At 33.9% G+C, this 18,516-nt stretch overlaps 3 protein-coding genes across 6 annotated transcripts; 1 reads left to right on the top strand and 2 right to left on the bottom strand.

Moving 5' to 3' along the window:
• Positions 1–5,176: 5,176 nt before the first annotated feature.
• On the bottom strand, positions 5,177–7,832 carry LOC106391930. Of its 2 annotated transcripts, none has more exons than XM_013832684.3 (7): positions 7,684–7,832; positions 7,396–7,521; positions 7,161–7,294; positions 6,895–7,078; positions 5,926–6,504; positions 5,653–5,841; positions 5,177–5,536 (listed from the first exon to the last, which is right to left on the bottom strand). In XM_013832684.3, the coding sequence occupies exons 2-7, from the start codon at positions 7,516–7,518 to the stop codon at positions 5,360–5,362; spliced, it is 1,386 nt and encodes a 461-aa protein (XP_013688138.1). In that variant the 5' UTR covers positions 7,519–7,521; positions 7,684–7,832; the 3' UTR covers positions 5,177–5,359. The 2 variants fall into 2 exon arrangements, with proteins under 2 accessions (XP_013688138.1, XP_013688130.1); XM_013832676.3 differs by having other exon boundaries at positions 7,618–7,722.
• Positions 7,833–8,603: 771 nt separating this feature from the next.
• On the bottom strand, positions 8,604–10,431 carry LOC106391917 (protein FLX-like 2). 2 transcript variants are annotated; one of them, XM_048755146.1, is made up of 4 exons: positions 10,327–10,431; positions 9,540–10,070; positions 9,328–9,473; positions 8,604–9,024 (listed from the first exon to the last, which is right to left on the bottom strand). In XM_048755146.1, exons 2-4 carry the CDS (start codon positions 10,064–10,066, stop codon positions 8,816–8,818), a joined length of 882 nt encoding a protein of 293 aa, XP_048611103.1. In that variant the 5' UTR covers positions 10,067–10,070; positions 10,327–10,431; the 3' UTR covers positions 8,604–8,815. The 2 variants fall into 2 exon arrangements, with proteins under 2 accessions (XP_048611103.1, XP_013688119.1); XM_013832665.3 differs by having other exon boundaries at positions 10,170–10,423.
• Positions 10,432–10,688: 257 nt separating this feature from the next.
• LOC106419527 lies at positions 10,689–16,614 on the top strand. Of its 2 annotated transcripts, XM_013860334.3 has the most exons (8): positions 10,689–12,108; positions 12,187–12,422; positions 12,519–12,655; positions 12,739–13,743; positions 15,302–15,406; positions 15,486–15,703; positions 15,822–15,970; positions 16,056–16,614. In XM_013860334.3, the coding sequence occupies exons 5-8, from the start codon at positions 15,363–15,365 to the stop codon at positions 16,359–16,361; spliced, it is 717 nt and encodes a 238-aa protein (XP_013715788.1). In that variant the 5' UTR covers positions 10,689–12,108; positions 12,187–12,422; positions 12,519–12,655; positions 12,739–13,743; positions 15,302–15,362; the 3' UTR covers positions 16,362–16,614. The 2 variants fall into 2 exon arrangements, with proteins under 2 accessions (XP_013715788.1, XP_048611114.1); XM_048755157.1 differs by lacking the exons at positions 10,689–12,108; positions 12,187–12,422; positions 12,519–12,655; positions 12,739–13,743 and having other exon boundaries at positions 13,831–15,406.
• Positions 16,615–18,516: the final 1,902 nt, after the last annotated feature.

Here is an 18,516-nt window from a genome sequence, read left to right as displayed (position 1 = left end):
AGTTTTATGTGTAAATGAAATTTCGAACCAGATTTTGTGGGGAAATCATTGACCTTATGAAAATGTAATATTCAAAATTTCAAACAAAAAAATACTGTATGTGATGTTTTTGCCTACCTTGTTCCTTGTCGTCCATTATGACTTTTACGATCCTCATCTATCACAATTTTACATTTTGTGAAATTGTATGATATGGTTTTGAATTTTCTACTCGAAAGCTCCTACACGGAACATAACCAGCCAAGACATGCGAGATTATGTTTTGTCCATGTGAGATAGGGACAATTAAACGGTAGATTATTTAGAACCTGATTATCTATATCCCCCCCCCCCCCCCCCCCCCCCCCCCCCCCCGCCCCTTGAACTGCAAAATATTTTAACAATTAGTCACTGTAGCAATGATTAAAAATATACATAATATGTTTTTTAATAACCGATTAGAAGCCATCACAAAAATGGTTTGGAACCACTTCAGAAAAAAGCCTTTACCAATGGGAAAAGACATTTAAACAGGAAAAAAGTTTCATAACCTTAACATCAATTCACATTATTATGTCCTTTTATTATTTGATTTATTTTTCTTTTTGAATACCAAAAAGTTCAGAGTTAAAACATGCTCAATCTGATCCATAACTGATGTTGCTTGTGCAGAAGCTAACTGGAGAACTTTTAATAATCTCTAAACCCGAAACTATAACATGTAATATTAGTTTCATTTCAGCGGGATTACCATCGACTAAAGAATCATTGGTAAGTAAGTTCTCAAGGCTTTGAAACAGACGTATTTTGATTTGTTGTTCAACCAACAGTTTCCAAGTTCTTGTTACAATTCTACCCAGTATTTTTATATGGCAAAATATCACAGTCTAGAAAAAGTTTATCGAGATTTTTGTTTTATATTGTCAGTACATCTTTTATATATATATATATATTGTCAGTACATCTGGTGTTTTCCAATCTAACAAACTTAATTCCAAAATGAATATTCAAAATCAACTAATTAGTTGATATACAAAACGCAACTGTTCATAAAGTATACATTATAAATTAATGCATGTGATAGTAACACCAACACATAGAAGATTAAGTTCATGGAAATCCACGTTGGTCCTAAGTTTGATTCTACTTGTCCAAATTGGGTTTCGAGTTAGTTGAAAGGTATTCAAACTCGAAGTCATGTAGCATAGTGCACTTTTGGCTAATCCATTCTTTACCACTAAATGCGTTTTATATCGGAACCTACCGGATAACAGATAGGATTTTAAAAAAAAAGTTCATAGAAATCTATAATAGTATTATATGATTTTACGTATGGTTTGTGCCTTTGTGTTTTAGATTGAAGAGAACTGAATCTCACAATTAAGAAGTTTATTTTCATTTGTAAAAATGTTGATGTATTCTTAAACACTTTGACATAAGTGGTGTCGCTGTTTAATTGACTCTTCATAACCTAAAAAGATGTTGAGACATTATAGATGTTTCTTGAGTTAGGTGAAGAGACATGCATGCTAATTAATGCCCATGCCTCTACATTGCTGTAAACCAAAAATTTAAATACCAAATCCTCTTCTCCTTAGTTTAATTTTTCAGTTGTAAAGTACTAGATATGAATAGAGTTGAACATCAATACAGTTACAATATTATAGTTCCATTTTACATATATGCCCGTGAGTGGGGGATTTCATTAAGAATGTACCAAAATATTCGGTATATCTATAATAAGCCGTTCTAATCGGTTAAAAATAGAATATATTAGAAATTTATATTTGGACTTAAAAAATATATATTAATCAATACAACCTGAATCTGAATATTTTGAATGTATTGATACTTTTAGGTGCGTATGGATAACAAATTGATTCTTATTTCTCTTATAAAATATTTAGAGTTCTGTTTTTACGAGAAAAAGTTAGTATGTAGTTTCATTTCTGTTTATTTTGTATTTTAACCTAGTATTTTAACCTTTTGTATTTACTTTAGGTAGACTTCATAATCTGGATAACCAAAAATAACAGTATGGTTTTTGTACATGTATTTTATCTGAGATTCACGAATTAGTCCGAATAGTTGTTATTCAATTATGACATAAACGATTCAAATCTATATTTTTTAAACTGCTCATCTCTAATTTCAATTTTCAACAGTAGTTAATTACCATCTCTTTATATTTTGAAAGAAACGTATTAAATAGTATTATATGAAGATGCAGAGTATCCATATATGATATATAGAAGTTCTTGGAGTTGAAGAAGGTAGGAGATTGAGGCCAGACACTATAAGAGGACAAGAAATAGAGAATAAAATTACACTGCACAATCATCCAATAGTATGAGGACAACAAGCATTTCTCAGCGACAAAAACAGACACCGTGTGATGACAAAATAATATACCTTAGATGCTAGTTAACAAAACCCAAAACAACTTCTACAATTGGGAAAGAAGACAACATATGTATATATATATATGAATTAAGAAGAAATAGGAAACTGCTAGACAGATATGTAAATGAACTTTCAATGATATCATCCAGCTAAAGTTTGGCCACATGATATGTTTTCCATACAATTCACAAGTTGTGTGGGAGAAAGAGAGGTAGTTATCTCAATTCTCAACTGAATCAACCCTCCCCAATCTAAGCTTATTCGTGTCATAATTTATTTTGTTTTTCCCAACCTACTTTAGGTTAATTTATGTGGATTTAGTCTGCAAAAATGGACTTATGGAGATTTTTTTTTTTTTGTTTCTGACAGAGATCATTGTTAATTTTGATTATAAACTCTTCAAACTTGACGTAGATATTAACTCTTGGTCGAGAAAAAAAATCAAGTATGACTTCAACGTTGTGTTTACTTGAAATCAAAATATATCAAATTGTCTGGTTAGACTGTTCTCAGTGTTGTTTCCTTTTTAGACATGATTCACATGTGATTTTTACTTGCCTAATTTCAGGTAAGCCAACAACCATTTCTTTGTAGTGTAAGGTAAAGAAACCCTTGTAGCTGAGAGATGATGCCACAAATTTGCTTTGTGTCAACCTTTATACTACCACACGTTTGTATTACCATACTGTTGATGCCACAACTATGCTTTATTTTACCACATGTTTGCCAAGCATGATAAAACATTCAATTTGCACTCACAGCATACTGTTATATATTTTCTTCTCTGTAGAATGAATTATGCTACATGTCTTTCGTTCTCCTCTGATGAATAGCACATCTAATCTTTTTTAAGTTGCTTGACACTCAACATGTTGTTTATAAATATACACATCGTTCACAACATAGCTTTTTCCCTTCAACATAATTTAACACACCTTTCCCATTAAACCATCAGTTTGCGATTATGCTCAAGCTTGACAAGTGAAAGTAGTTTCCAAACTTGAGAACATACCTTGGTTTCCACACATCATGCAGAGTCTACAAACCATGCATCACCTCTCATTGTTATTTGAAGTTCTACTTGTGGTATTACCATAACTTCGTCTTTCTCTTCTATCTCTGCAAAGTGTGCTTGGTTGTTTGCATTTGGGCATTCATACTGAAAATGCCACAAATTGTGATATTTATAACACTCAGTCACCGCCTTTTTTAAAGAGCGTCCTCTATTCATAACTCGTCGTCAGCAAGATCATCTATCCCTGCCTTTGACATTGGGAGCTTGATCATCTTCTTCACAACTGGACTTTTTTTCTCATGGACACACAAAGAACTTTGAAACTCATTGATAGTCATGCATCTTGGATTTTTCGTTTCTTTAATGGACACCATTACATATGTGATTTTTTAGTTAGTGTTCAAAGGATCTTCTCAACAGTCTTTAAGTCTGCCATGTCTTCCCCCGTTGCTCCTCGTTTTGTTGGAGTGGTCATTAGTCTTCCAAAATAATCGTCAATATTCTCATCCACACTCATTGGGAGAAGTCTCTTTTTAGAGTTTGAAGAAGAGACTGATTCACCCTCTCATTTCCTCCAAACTTTCTCTTTATTGCATCTCAAGTGATTTTGGATATTATAATCCAAAATATTCTCACACTTAACCCAGCCGATAAGTTGTTTGGAAGATACAGGTGCTTCATATGATGATCATTTATCTCGATATCCTCCAAATATTTCAGCAGCGTAGCAGCCACTTTGACTCCCTCATTGTGTCAGTGTAACCAGACTCCATAATCCGTTAGCTGAGAAATGATTTTCGATCAGTTCAATCCAAGTTACCGTAGTGTGGCCATCAAAGTGAGAATTTTTTTTGCTTTTACGTTGATATCAAATGTACATGTTAGTTCATAGATACAAAAATTGCATAGGAATGATCAACTTTGTTTAGTGTCTTTCAATGTTTTTCATAGTGCTTACAACGAATGAACTTAACGAAAATAAAGGACCGAAACACCACTAACTCAAGTAACAACTAGTAAATCTATAACATAAATTGTCTCATTCTAAATCCATACGACTGTCTCTTATTCCTAAAATGATTAAAAATTCTTGATAGAATTTGATTTGGTTTGGTTAAACATTTAGGTTCAGTTTGGTATTTGATCAATTTACACACAAATTCCATTTGGTTCCAATTAGGCTTGTGCGTTCGGTGGACCGTTCGGTTTCGGTCCGGATAATTCGGATTTTCGGATTTTCGGTGTTATACTCAGAAGTACCATTCGGGTTTTACTAATTATCGGATCGGTTTCGGTTCGGTTCCTTTCGGGTTTGGTTCGGATCGGATGTAACCAATGTTTAAAATCGTCCAAAAATATATTTTTTAAACCGTAAAAATTGACAATCTTTTTTTCAAAATATATAAATTGCTTACAAATCTAATTAAAAATTAGTTAAACTATCTAAATTAACTAAAAAGTATTCAAAATAACAATTAAAACAAACTAAAAAAATATTTTGAATATCCTAAAATATCTAAATCATCTTAAATATATAAAAACTTTAACATATTTAACTAATTTCAAATATCTTCGGATCCTAGTTCGGATGTCGGTTCGGTTCGGATTATACCCAAACACCAAAGTACTAAGCTCATAAGTCCCATTCGGATATTTTTGTATAACAGTTCGGATTCGGTTTCAGTTTTTCCGGTTCGGGTCTAGGTAAGTACTTCGGATTGAGTTAAAAACGCCCAGGCGACTTATATTCTGTAAATTGATGCAGAAATGCTTTTGAAAGGTAAAAACTTTAAACAGCTTCTGAAAATCCTTTTTGTTTGTGAAGAACATTTTTTCAGCTGAGTTCGTTTCATGTAAACAATAACAAAACAAACTAGCACAAACTAGTTTTTTTTATGACGTTCCTACATTCATATGACAAAACCATAAATAAATGGGATAATCTTTAATGATGTCACTTTTTTAGTAGCCACGACGATGGTAAAGCATCTGAAGATCATTGCAATGGTTGCAGGTCCAAGGAACCAGATAAGGGTCTAAACAATAAGTATGGATCCGCCGGAAATTGCAGATGTGACATCTTATGAGAAGATCCTCTGGCTCACTGAGGCTGCATCTGCCACAAGCTGAAGCTCGAGACTGCACCCACACCAAAAAATACAAGAACAATATTGCAATCAAGAACAAGAGCACATAGAAACTACAGAATCTCGGTTTATTTCTTGAGTGAGAGAGAGAGAGATAGACGGCATTACCAGTGGATTGAAACCTTGTCTTTCTTCTCCTTCTTCAGGGAGTACTACAAGAGAGTTGTTTGTTGAAGATGGGTCAGGGACTGTTTGTGAATATATCTTTTGATCAGAAGATCCTGCGTCTTCTATCTTTGTGATAGTTACGAAATTGAACTTGCACAATGGACATGTTGTCTTCTTTCTTTCCGAAACCTGCAGACATACAACATCATAGTTGTATCATGGCAATATATGTATTTATTAGGAGTTAATTTTAGTCAGGAGAAGATAACTCACCAAACGGTCTACCCATTGCTGGATGCAGGAATAACAAAACCTGTGGCCACATGGGAGAATGCCTCTAGTGGAACTGAACCCCGTCCAGCATATGACACAAGAAACCTGCGAGACCATCTTAGTTGCGTCCTTCTCTTCTTCTCTTGAATCGAGTTTGCTGAAGTTTGATTCATCATCTTGCGTTTTTTTCTCCGGATTTACTGATCTCGGGCGTTTAAATACAGCTGAATGATTCCAATTCTCAGACTCCTCTATTTCATCTGCAGCCCAGTCTTGTGTTGCATAGTCTCGAGGATGCCCACGAGCTGATGTTTCTCCTTGTTCTAAAACACAGTCCTCCACATTTTCATCATTAACCGGAGACTTTCTTCGTTGCTCATCAGAATATTCATGACAGTGACTATCAGACTCCCCATCAGAATCAAGGTCGATAAGGTTTCTGGAGGAGCGTGGCTTTACTAACCGCCTCTTTCCTTTCCGTGAAGATTCCGCCACGCCAGTGTTTTCCTTGTCTTCAAAAATATTACTTGGCCTCTTTGTTCTCAATCTCACTGACTGTCTGGTTGATTCTGTATTTTTCTGGGGAGCAATAACGGAGCTTAGAGACAGAAAAAAAAACTTACTCTAGCAATCAAATAACATAGATACAAGTATGCTTTTTTTCTTCGTACTGATTCAAAAGCTTCTTTCCAAGGTAACCACCACCTATGGCTAATCTTGGTAGCTATATCACAAGATTATAACTAACCAAACCTGATGAGGATACGCTACTATCACATCATTCTTTCAAATCATACATAACACCTAGCAAATTGATAAGGCTGTTCTGATCTTTTGGATACATAAAACAACTTAATTCAATTAAAAAAAAAACTATACCTATAGGTGGAAGATAAGGAATTCAGAGGTGTAAGGTTCCAGATTCAGCTTGAATCTAAGGAAAGAAACAATGAGATTAGGAGGGGTTACCTCCTTTAACAAGAAAGAGTCCATCCAAGTGGAAAGCTCAGAAGTGCGGCGGCTCCTCCTGCTTTCTTCACCATTAGCAAAGTATTTATCAAAAGTATCAGCATGCTTATTGGCCTTGTTAGTGACTTTAGCTTCCCCAGAATCCGCAGGAAGTTCAACCATCAACGGTCCAACCTCTTCCCCACTAAAACAAAATTAAACGTTTAAGGCTTAATCAATCATCTTTTAGGAACAAAGTTCAAACAAGAAGAAGAAAAAAGGAAAACCTTTCAAAGGAATAAGGAGCCTCGGAAACTCGTCTGCCTTCCCTTATGCAAGCTTCCACCCATTGATGATTGACCACTATTGTATTGAACTTGTTAGCCAGATGGTACTTTTTGCCCTCAAATTTCCAACACACCTACCGCACAGTAAACACAAAAGCGTATGTTTGATACCTAATCTTGTTTTCAAAAAAAAAAAAAAAAAAAAAGCAAAGGAGAAGGAAGAATTGAGACAGACCAAATGGGTAATGGATCTTGACATAGCGCCGACATAACTAGCACCAGAAAGGGAGATAAGCTTGATGAGCTTGAACCTCTCCGAGCCGTGATAACCACTCACAGTTGCAACCACGTTTTCCATACCCTAAAAATAACAGCAGATCCAAACAGATTCTGAGATATTGAAAGAGCGGCAATAATCACATGATGCGCGACTAATCCCTAATTTTGGATACCGGACCTCTTTCGTAGAGGAAATGGTGCTCCGATAAGCCCTAGATTACAGAATGAATCTGCAATATCTTACCTCGTATGATTTGGGGCGAATATCTCTTTATTTTGGGAATATGTGGCAGATGTCTGTCTCTTCGTTACCCTCTTCTTTCTACTCGGGTCGGTAAAGGAGAAGCCAAAATTCGATGCGACTCTGGCGGGAATTTCAATTAATTTTGGATTTGACACCGTTTCCAACCATTCTCCATTTCAACCCGTTTTCAGATAACAGTTCAGTTCGGTTTATTTTGGTTTTCAGTTCTACAATTTATTATTCGTTTGGGATTTAGAATTTCGGTTTGTTTTCGTTTCAGCTACCTTGGTTTCCATTTCGATTCGGATAACCGACTAATATCCAACATAATTTAGAATCTCATTCGGTTAATTTGGGTCAAAAGTTGGATAACTCAGATTTTTCTGATTAGACTGAAGGTGGGGCTTTCGAATAAAAATTTCGGATAATTTCAAGTATTTTAAATAAAAAGTATTAGAGTAATTCAATTTGTTGAATAATTCAATTTATAAATAGTATTTTTAACATTTTTTGATTATTTTAAAACTATAATATTTATAATTATATAAAGACTACATTTTTAAAATTCGGATATTCATTTGGTTCTTAGTTTTTCAGTTAATTCATAGTCTCCGAACCTGAATTAAACCTCATTTTTTTATCCAGTTCCGGATAAATGTGATCGAAGTTTTCGGTTCAGTTCCTGATAGTGATCATGCCCAACTACAATACAAAAAAATTTCAGGTAAAAATGATGTCCTTATTAAAACAAAAAATTATCTAATTTGCGAGATATACAATTTATCTACATTACTTGCATCTAATATTAGTCATGTAGCAAACTATAAATTTTAGTTCATCTATAATGCTTTCAACAGAGTTAAAATCTTCTCTTCTTTTTTTTGTTTCTTCCCCCATTTTTCATTTCTGAGTAGCACAGCTAGAAGTGGCAAAACTTGTCCAAAACAGTCTCTCCTTACAAACTCAAGTCAAGAAGCTCTCACAAAATTAGATAAACAATAGCACTCAAAGGAACCACTGTCTCTTGACCATGTATAGTGATAATCAAACCATAAACAACCCCACAGTTGAACAAAGGATGACGATGCCGAGTTATTACTATGTACTCAGTTGGTGGTGGACTCATCTGTGACTAGGATTTCAGCGTGGAGCATTTGTCGCAGCAGAGCCGTAAGGCGTATTGTTGGATGATCCAGGAGGAGGGCCTCTTGGGAAGTAGTAACCAGGTCCTGGAGGGAAGTATCCTCCTGGTTGAGCTACTCCTTGATAAGGATATTGAGCTGTGCCAACAATTGAATTTGGTGCAGTTGCAGTACCAGGAGCTGGTGGAGGGATGTATCCCTGCAAAAGGAACAAAAACATATAAAGCTCATCGTATTCCAAGCAGAGAGCAAAGTTCTAACCAAATCTACATCTCATCCTTCTACTTATACTATGGTAAAGATTTTGATCACTGGATGTATAGGTTGTTTCTTTACCTTTCATTAAATGGTCAATAAATGTGGAAAATTATAGTAACTAGGCTAGTACAAGACGAGTTAGAAAAAATTATAATGGCCACCTTCATTTGATCGACAGATACAAACTCTTAAATTACTAAACAAAATTTGTAGAGAAATGGAGCTAAACAGAACAACATAGTACCAGCTCCTCTGTCCGAATTTGCACTGTTCATTAACTGTGCTTGAAGTTTCTGTACTTCCATAGCCATAGTCATGTAGTTCTTCTCCATTGCCTGAAGTGACTCGATATGGTCGTTGTAAAACTTCTTCTCATAGTCATACGTTGCCCTGCAGAATCAGACACCAAACGTCAAACTTGGTAACTACAAAAGAACAAGAATTAGAAAAAAGTACCTGCACTGTTGGTATTCCTGTCTTAAACCATCAAGCTCCGACATGAGAGCAGGAACCTGCTGCACATCTGAGCGAGACTTCTGAAGCTCCTGAGTCAAATGATGCACTTTCGACATAAGTTCCTCCCTCGCCACGACCAGGCTCCGTGCCTCTGCATGAGCCTCCTGCATCTCCAGCTTCAAAGCCTCAGACTTTCGAAGCTCAGACTCCATCTTCGCAACTTTGTCAGCAAGACCGCTCATCCGCTGCTCTCCATCAGACTTCACCGACCCTATCTGAGAATGCAGCATCTGCAACTCGTGCTGCGCTGCTGCTAGCTCTTGTCTAAGGTTACCATGAGTAGCAGCAAGCCTCTGATTCTCTATGGCTAGTCTCTGCATTTCACCGTGCTGCGCCGCGAGTTTTTGCTCCATGAGATGAGGTGGAGGGAGCATGTTGAAGGAAGGAACGGAGGCAAAAGCCTCCGGGTGAGGGAGGCCAGGACGACGCATGTGATGCGGTGGAGGAACTCTTCCGTTGCTTCCCATCAAACTGAGAGAACATAAGCGAAATAAAGAATGATTAACACAGATACACACAAGCTGCTACGAATCAATGTAAGCACGAAGAAACATTCATCAGGTCACATACCGATTAACTCTAGATTGGATCAAAAGGAGATCGACGGGTCCCTTTGCAGCAGTAATGGCAAAAGAGGATAGTCGAAGAAGCTTACTGGTTGATTTGATCGACAGTATGAGCGAGTTTAAGAGAGAGATAATGCGGCGGGGGAGAGAGTAAGATTAACAATCGGCGGCGAAGAGAGAGAGGAAGAGTAGCAATCGGCGGCGGAGGGTTTCTAAACCGACGTGCAGCTTTCCAGTGGTGAACCGGAAACAATGGTGTCCCAAATCTAAACGGTTAAAGGGTACGGTTTTGAAATATCAAAGCGGGTCAAATATGCTAGTGTTCGCCCGTCTAATATCGGGTGGGTCTTACCCGACCCGGAAACAAATCTAAACGATTGGGTTGAGTTGAACTAAATTTTGACATTTGTACTTTTTGTTACAAAAGCTGTAAAAAAATTATTAATGGATAATTTGGGTATCTAAAAGGATGTAAACTTAATTTTTTTTTGAAACACTATTAACTTTTAGTTACTTCTAATCGATTTTTTCGTATTTAATATTTTAATTGGTAAATTTACATCACAGATCGTTGCAGATTCATTGTTTCCCTCTTTTATCCTCCTCCACAGATCATTGGATTAAGAGGTACAATGTCTCTCTAATTTCTAATTTCTGTACACTACCACTCTTTTGAAATTAGACACCATCGTTCTGGGCATAAAATTGTTCGGTGCGTTATGGGAATAGGGATCTATACGTTTGATCCGATTCACAGATTCATCGTCGCAAATGGATAACTTAGATTCACTTCGGCAGATAACTACTGAGATTTTCAGATATATCTTGTCATGTTCTATTGCCCACTACATTCTGTCACCTGAATGTATCTTAAGATTTGATTTGCGATCTTGACAAGCTTATGAATTTTTGTTTCTTCCCCGTTTATAGAATTTTTTACTATATTAGCCATGGGCGTTCGTTTTGATTCAGTAGTTTGGATTTTTTGTTTTCCTTTTTAAGAGACATAAGGCTTGATTAGAGTAATCTCTACCTTTATATTTTTTTGCTTAGAATTATAGATTTTGATTTTTTTTGTATTCTGTTTTGCTGTAAGATTTTGGTTGTAGGTATTAAAAATAAATATTTTATTTTATATTTTATAAAGTAAAATATAAGTGCTCTAGTTATTTTGTTCTTTAATAGTCAAAAATCTAAGAAAATGGGAAAGAAACATCTTTACTTTTATTTTAATTTTTTAAAATATGATTGGAAGAGATTTATTCTTTAGAAAGAATGTGGGATGTGGAAAGACACTACGACATCACCTACCAATCAGCCCGTAGAAACCGTTCTGGTTTTTATGAAATTTGGTTCGATTCTGGTAAGAATATTGGAATTTACTAACACCTGAAAAATTAGGGGGGAGCTATTGGTTCCAGTTTGGTTTGGGACTCTCAAATCATTTGAAATAACTAAGATGAAAATATTGGTTAATTCAGGGTTTTGATATAAAATATCAAGTAATTTGAATTGTTCATATTAAATTATCGGATGATTTGCATAATTTAATATTATTTGGATAAAGTTATTCAGGCGATTTTGTATTTTTGGGTAGTTCATTTTTATATAATATTATATTTTGACAAATATAATTTTTCTTAGATATACAGTTATTGTAAACTAAATATAGCTACTATTTCTAAGAATGTAAATTATATCACAGATATTCTGTGTATCCATTCGGTTTTGGATTTTTTGGTATATAAAATGCTAGGCCTAGTATATATAGAGATATGGGTTGTTTGAAAAATTTTCTTCTTGATATTTCCCATTCTCATGAATCTCATGATGCTACTGCTTTAGAGACCTCCATACCAAGATATTGTCAATATTGGTCCTGGGGTGAAACTACACGTCGTGGTCAAGTTCTCGAAGCTGATGGGGAGAAAGCTATTGTTTAGGTTTGCCAAATTTTTGCTCTGTTCATTCATTAGCTTACTGTTGCTCTTTAGTTCACATCTGATGTTGTGCGTTAAAAGTTCTAGGTTGGTGGCCACTTGTGTCTTTTTGGGATGTTGCTTTTTGGTTACGCCCATGCTTTCTGTAGGAGTATCTTCTGAATTGAGTTACTCTAATGGGCATAAGAATCCAAAAGAGGTTAGTGAGGCAGTTCAATTCACGTTGAACAGAAAACCTAAGATTTTACTCCAGTGGACCCTTTTACTCCAGTGGACTCCTCATGCTTCTCACAAGATTAAGCTAGCTGTGAGAGGAGGTATATCATCTTTTGATTCCTTGTTTGATTGAATACTATGATGATCATATCTTACTTAATTGATGTTCTGTTCAATGTATATATATATATATATAGATTTTCCAAAAGCATCTGGTGACTACAAGTGGCTTAGCTCAGATATGAGGATTGTGTATGTGTCATCCTATGGAAAGAGGCCTGGAATAGCCATTGTGAAGACTGTATCGAATCGTGATCCTCAGAATTTTGATGAGGTGAGGAAACCAATTAATCATCACTTTTCATAGTATTTAATTTGTGTCAATTATATTACAATTCTCATCATATTAATATGTAGATTCTTGTCAGAGTTTTCGCAAGCCACGATAATGTAAGCTGTGATATAATCCTAGAGCCCATACTGAACAATGACCAGCTCGAGCCAAACTGTATCTTGAAACCAAACCTTATATCCATGGATTGCATTGACATGACCCTCCTAGTATACTCTCCCGTTGGTGGTATCCTTGCTATACTATTACATTATTTTTGTGTTTTTCGACACAGTTGCTATGTTATGCATGATAAGTGCCATCGTTCTAGAAGACGGTCCAGACGGATGTCTATACGGCACATATATAGGCGCTAAGCAGCTACAGATCATAATATTATTTTGTAGATGTTGAAATAAAGCTATCGAGTAGAGTTATTCCTCCTCCATTTTATTTAAATAACGTTATTAGATTGGCTAAGTTGTTACACACTACATTTCAATTTGTCAAGATGTTATTCACTAATACGCTACATCATCTCTTCTATCTATTGCTATCAAAATGTTTTGTAGCCTGGTGGTAGTATAAGAGGATTTTTTTTTTTGATGAAATATCAAACTGATTGAGAAATTAAGATGCCAATTTACATGGTTGACAGAATATAAAGAATTTTTAAGAAAATAATAACTAGAGCTGGCTAAAAAAAACATATCTAGAGCTGTCTAAACATCTGTCATAAAATGTGTTTCCATTTTCAAATACTTTTCATTCTCCATAACCATCTTCACGTGCATGCATAAGAACATAAACTGAAATCAAATCTTGATTGGGCAATCAAATGGTCAGATTAAGTTAAACTAAATTTTGACATTTATACTTCTGTTACAAAACCTGTTAAAAATTTATTAATTGATAATTTGGGTATCTAAAAGGATGTAAAAAAAATTAACTTTTAGTTTTTTTTTGAAACAGTATTAACTTTTAGTGATTTTTTCGTATTTAATATTTTAATTGGTAAACTTTTATAACAGATCTTTGCAGGCTCATTGTCTCCCTCTCTTCTCCTCCTCCGCAGATCATTGGATTAAGAGGTACAATGTCTCTCATTTCTAATTTCTGTACATTACCACTCATTTAAAATTAGACACCATCGTTCTGGGTAGAGAATTGTTCGGTGTGTTATGGCGAATAGGGATCTACAAGTTTGATCCGATTCACAGATTCATCGTCGCAAATGGATAAGTTAGATTCACGTCGGCAGATATCTGCTGAGATTTTCAGATATATCTTGTCATGTTCTTGCCCACTACATTCCATCATTTGAATGTATGGGTAGAATATAACTGACATTTGTAGTTTTTAAAATCTTTTCTAAAACATAATTCGAAGAGATTTATTCTTTAGAAAGAATATGGGATGTGGAAAGACACAACAAAACTTTTAAAGCACCTACCAATCAAGTCCATATAAATCGTTCTGGTTTATATGAAATTTGGTTCGATTCTGGTAAACATATTGGGATTCTGGCAAACATATTGGGAATCTGCTAACACCTGAATTTTTTTGGGTCCGACTGATTCCAGTTCGGTCCTTTAGATAGCTTCAACAAACTCGGATACAAACATCCTTTAATTTGAGGTTTTCAGATAAAATATCAAGAAATTTTCTTTGTTGATATGATTTGCATAATTAATACTACAGTGAAAACTCTATAAATTAATAATGTTGGGACTATGACATTTTATTAAGTTTTAGATTTATTAATTTACCAAAGTTTCATTTTTAGATTTTTCTATTTCAAGATATATTTTTTCCTTAAATAAGAAAAATATTTTATTTTAGTGTATATGCATTAATGTTTTTTGAAATTCGACATTGATATTGGTTCTATTATATAATTTGGTGTATATAAAATATATTTCCTAGAATTTAAATGTAGTTTAGATATAATTTTACTAAATATCATCAAACTATATTAAATGTTAACAAACTATATTAAGCGTTAAGAATATATAAAGATAAATTCATTCTAAATATACGACAAACAATATAATGATTGGTTTGTACATATATAAAATGTGTATACATATAAATTATTAATTTATACTTTTAATGAGATCATATATTTACATAAGATTTTCTAAAATGTTAATACCTTATTATCTTATTATCTTATCGATTTGTATTATATTTTGAACCGCCCAACTTGGGAACGGATAAATTTATTAATTTATAGTATTTCTTAATTAATTTGCTGAGTATTAATTTATAGAGTTTCTACTGTATCCGGAAAAAATATTCAGACAATATATTCTGTCTTTTTGGGTCCTTCATTTTGAAGAGTAATATATTTCGCAAAAATAATTTGTCAATTTTTTTAGATATATAGTTATTTAAAAATAAATGTAGCTACCATTTTTAAGAGTGTATGTGTCTCGGATATTCGGTTCTCGATTAGGTTCTGGTTCGGTTTTGGATTTTTGGTATTTAGAAATAGAACCGCTCGGGTTTTATCAGTCCAATTTTGGTATAGTTCGACTGTTTCAGATAAAATGTCTAGTCCTAGAATATATAGAGAGATGGGTTGTTTGAGAATTTTTCATCTTTGTATTTCCCATTCTCATGAATCTCATGATGCTACTGATTTAGGCTTTAGAGACCTCGATACCAAGATATTGTCAATATCAATTTTGGGGTGGAACTACAGGACATGGTTAAGTTCTTGAAGCTGATGGGGAGAAATCTATTGTTCAGGTTTGTCAAATTTTTTGCCTGTTCATTCATTAGCTCTCTAATGCTCTTTAGTCTCACATATGATGTTGTGCATTAAAAGTTCTAGGTTGGTGGCCACTTGTGTCCATTTGGGATTTTGCTTTTTGGTTACGGTCATGCTTTCGGTAGGAGTAGCTTCTGTATCGGGTTACACCAATGGGCATAAGAATCCGGAGGAGATTAGTGAGGCGGTCCAATTCACACTGAACATAAAACCTAAGATTTTACTCCAGTGGGCCCCTCATGCTTCTCACAAGATTAAGCTAGCTGTGAGAGGAGGTATATACATCATCTTTTTTTTTGTTCAAAAGGAGGTATATATATCTTTTGATTCCTTGTTTAGTTAAATACTATGATGATCATATCTTAATTGATGTTCTATTCAATATATATATAGGTTGTCCAAAAGCATCTGGTGACTACAAGTGGCTTAGCCCAGATATGGGGATTGTGGCTGTGTCATCCTATGCAGTTATCCAGGTAAAGAGGCCTGGAATAGCCATTGTGAAGACGGTATCGAATCGTGATCCTCAGAATTCTGATGAGGTGATGAAACCAATTAATCATTATTTTTCATAACATTTATTTTGTGCCGCTTTATCATTTACAATTCTCATCATATTATATGTAGATTCTTGTCAGAGTTTTCGCAAGCCACGATAATGTAAGCGATGATATGATCATAGAGCCCATACTGAACAATGATCAGCTCGAGCCAAGCTGTATCTTGAAACCAAAGCATAAGGCCTGCTTGCTCATGATGTTGCTAATACACTGTCTCGTTGGTTGGACACTTGTTATTTTAAGTCACTATTGTTGTTTTGGAGGACGTACTGGCTATGCAAAGCATCATAAGTCTCAGTGTTTTGAAAAACGGTTCAGACGTTTGCCTATTCGGCGCATAAGCGGCTGTAGATCATCAAACGATCGGTGGTGATTGGTTAATACTGTAGAAGCTGCACACAGCATTATTATAACTACATCACCGATTTGACAGCATTCAGACTTTGTTAACTTTTTTGTTTCTACAGCACTGCTTTAACTTTACGGCTGTACAACAGCTCTAGAGAACAATATATCTACAGCCTAGTTTTATGGGCTTTCAAAGTATATTTACATTAGCTTTATTCCAATATTAATTTGTAAACATTAAAACCCTAGTTCTTCGTATCATTCATCTGTTTTTTTTTTTTTCTGCTTTTAAATTTGATTTGACAATTAATATCTTATTGTTATTCTTATGGTTATGTATTTGTGTATTATGTCAAATTTATTTTTATTAAAATTTTAAATTAGTCTATTTTATGGAAAATTTTAAATTATCATTTTATTAATTAATTAGAATTAGAAATTATATAAATCTTATGATGTATTTATTAATAAAAAATTATACATGTATATATAATATAATCTATAGCTAAGTTATACCAATCATACTTTAAAAAAAAAACTACAGCAATAAAATCTACAGCTACAACAAAAAAATCTACATCAATAATCTTATAGCAAAAAAAGTAAAGCTATAGCTTCTACCAATCAACCCCGATATTTGTCTAGAAGTTGAAATAAGGTTTGTTTGCTATCGAGTAGAATTATACTAAATTCATATTTGTCAAAAATTGTGCATTGGAAATCCATGACTACATTTAGTGTGAAAGAAGAAAAACTTGTAAAATAACTAATATAAAACTAGAGAGTATTATTTTACCGCCTTCGGTTTTTAGATATTTTAGGTTCTTACGGGCATATTCGGACCTGGAAAGATCCAACTCGAACCCCGTCCATAAATTTATAGTACCCGAACATAATTTAATTTTAAAACCCAAAAAACTCAATAACTGAAAAAATTGATCCATACTCGAACGGGTACCTGAATGCCCATGTCTATCTGATTCTGTAAGCAAATAAAAAAATTATTTATTATCCGTTTTGAATTCTTATCATGAATAAAGTAATTTCATTCAAACTTGTGAAATTATTATGGTTAACACGTAAAACAAATAATGTGAGATTATTTGGAAAAATAGGTAAGTTCTGTTTTCTAATTCTGTGATAAATTATGTCCAATTATTTGGAAAAACAATAAATGAATTAGTTAAAGTTAGTTAAAAAGAAATGAATAATATGTAAGAAATTACTTAAAAATAGGTAAGTAATGTTTTGTATTTCAGTTTTATTAGAATATATGTTATAATTCATTAATTAGGATGAGACATGCGCTTTGTGCAGGGTAAGTGTATGTAATTAAAATATAAAACATTAGTATTGAAAATTTAAGATTTACATATGATTGTTTTTAGGGCTTTTTTCAAAATCAACCTAAAATTTGGAGTCAATTCCAAAACCAACCTCTTTTTTTTTGTCATTACTATTCATCCTTGAAAGTTCCAAATCCTCCTTATGTTTTTCAATTATTTACCAAAGTGCCATTATTAAATAATTATTTAATAATTTTGAAAATGAGAAAAAACCTATTACACCCTAAACATTTCTTCTTATTTACAACAATACCATTATCATCAATTTTCCAACCACCATAAACCACCATTTTTGAGCTCTTAAAACCTCAAGAATTCAATTTGTAACCACTTTTTTCTCTTTCTAAACTAACAAATCTTCATTTTCTCTCATTTCCTCTTCATTTTCATCTGAAAATCTTTCATAACTTCCATTTTTGTAATCTAAACTTTCATATTTTCGAGTTTATTCAGTGGTTAGTCGAAAAAGGTGGTTCTTTTTGGTCATATTTGGAGCTTGGACGGTGGTAAATGGTGGAAACGAGCTTTACACAAAAAAAAAGATAACTATTTACTGGGTTTTTGTCATTTTTCATATCTGTGTCGCGATAGTAGACTGTTTTGTATGTCTACTCTTATGTGTAGACGTACGATGCGATCTATTGTTCAACGCACAGGTTACTTTTGCAATTGACCAAAATAATTTTTTTTGTATAGTAGACTTCCTTAGAAGTCTGCATCTTAACCTTTGAAAACAAAAACAAAAAAGTAGGTAGACTTACTAAGAAGTTTACGTAAAGAGGTTAGTTTTTGCATTTGGCCAAACTCTATGCAACTTTTGACTTTTCATAGTAG

The sequence above is a fragment of the Brassica napus genome, chromosome A2 (genome assembly GCF_020379485.1).
Source record: "Brassica napus cultivar Da-Ae chromosome A2, Da-Ae, whole genome shotgun sequence".
NCBI classification, from domain to species: domain Eukaryota; kingdom Viridiplantae; phylum Streptophyta; class Magnoliopsida; order Brassicales; family Brassicaceae; genus Brassica; species Brassica napus.
The sequence above is the reverse complement of the archived record's forward strand: the minus strand, read 5'-3'. Positions and strand labels throughout refer to the sequence as shown.

Excerpts from the sequence above, each read along its gene's own strand:
- LOC106391930 (XM_013832684.3), bottom strand. The coding sequence starts at position 7,518 with ATGGAAAACGTGGTTGCAACTGTGAGTGGTTATCACGGCTCGGAGAGG. Across the intron at positions 7,295-7,395 it reads CAAGATCCATTACCCATTTG|GTGTGTTGGAAATTTGAGGG; the intron begins GTCTGTCTCAAT and ends ACTGTGCGGTAG. Across the intron at positions 5,537-5,652 it reads GACAAGGTTTCAATCCACTG|TCTCGAGCTTCAGCTTGTGG; the intron begins GTAATGCCGTCT and ends GTGTGGGTGCAG.
- LOC106391917 (XM_048755146.1), bottom strand. The coding sequence starts at position 10,066 with ATGGGAAGCAACGGAAGAGTTCCTCCACCGCATCACATGCGTCGTCCT. Across the intron at positions 9,474-9,539 it reads CAGGAATACCAACAGTGCAG|GGCAACGTATGACTATGAGA; the intron begins GTACTTTTTTCT and ends CTGATTCTGCAG. Across the intron at positions 9,025-9,327 it reads AAATTCGGACAGAGGAGCTG|GGATACATCCCTCCACCAGC; the intron begins GTACTATGTTGT and ends TTCCTTTTGCAG.
- LOC106419527 (XM_013860334.3), top strand. The coding sequence starts at position 15,363 with ATGGTTAAGTTCTTGAAGCTGATGGGGAGAAATCTATTGTTCAG. Across the intron at positions 15,704-15,821 it reads TAAGCTAGCTGTGAGAGGAG|GTTGTCCAAAAGCATCTGGT; the intron begins GTATATACATCA and ends ATATATATATAG. Across the intron at positions 15,971-16,055 it reads ATCCTCAGAATTCTGATGAG|ATTCTTGTCAGAGTTTTCGC; the intron begins GTGATGAAACCA and ends TATTATATGTAG.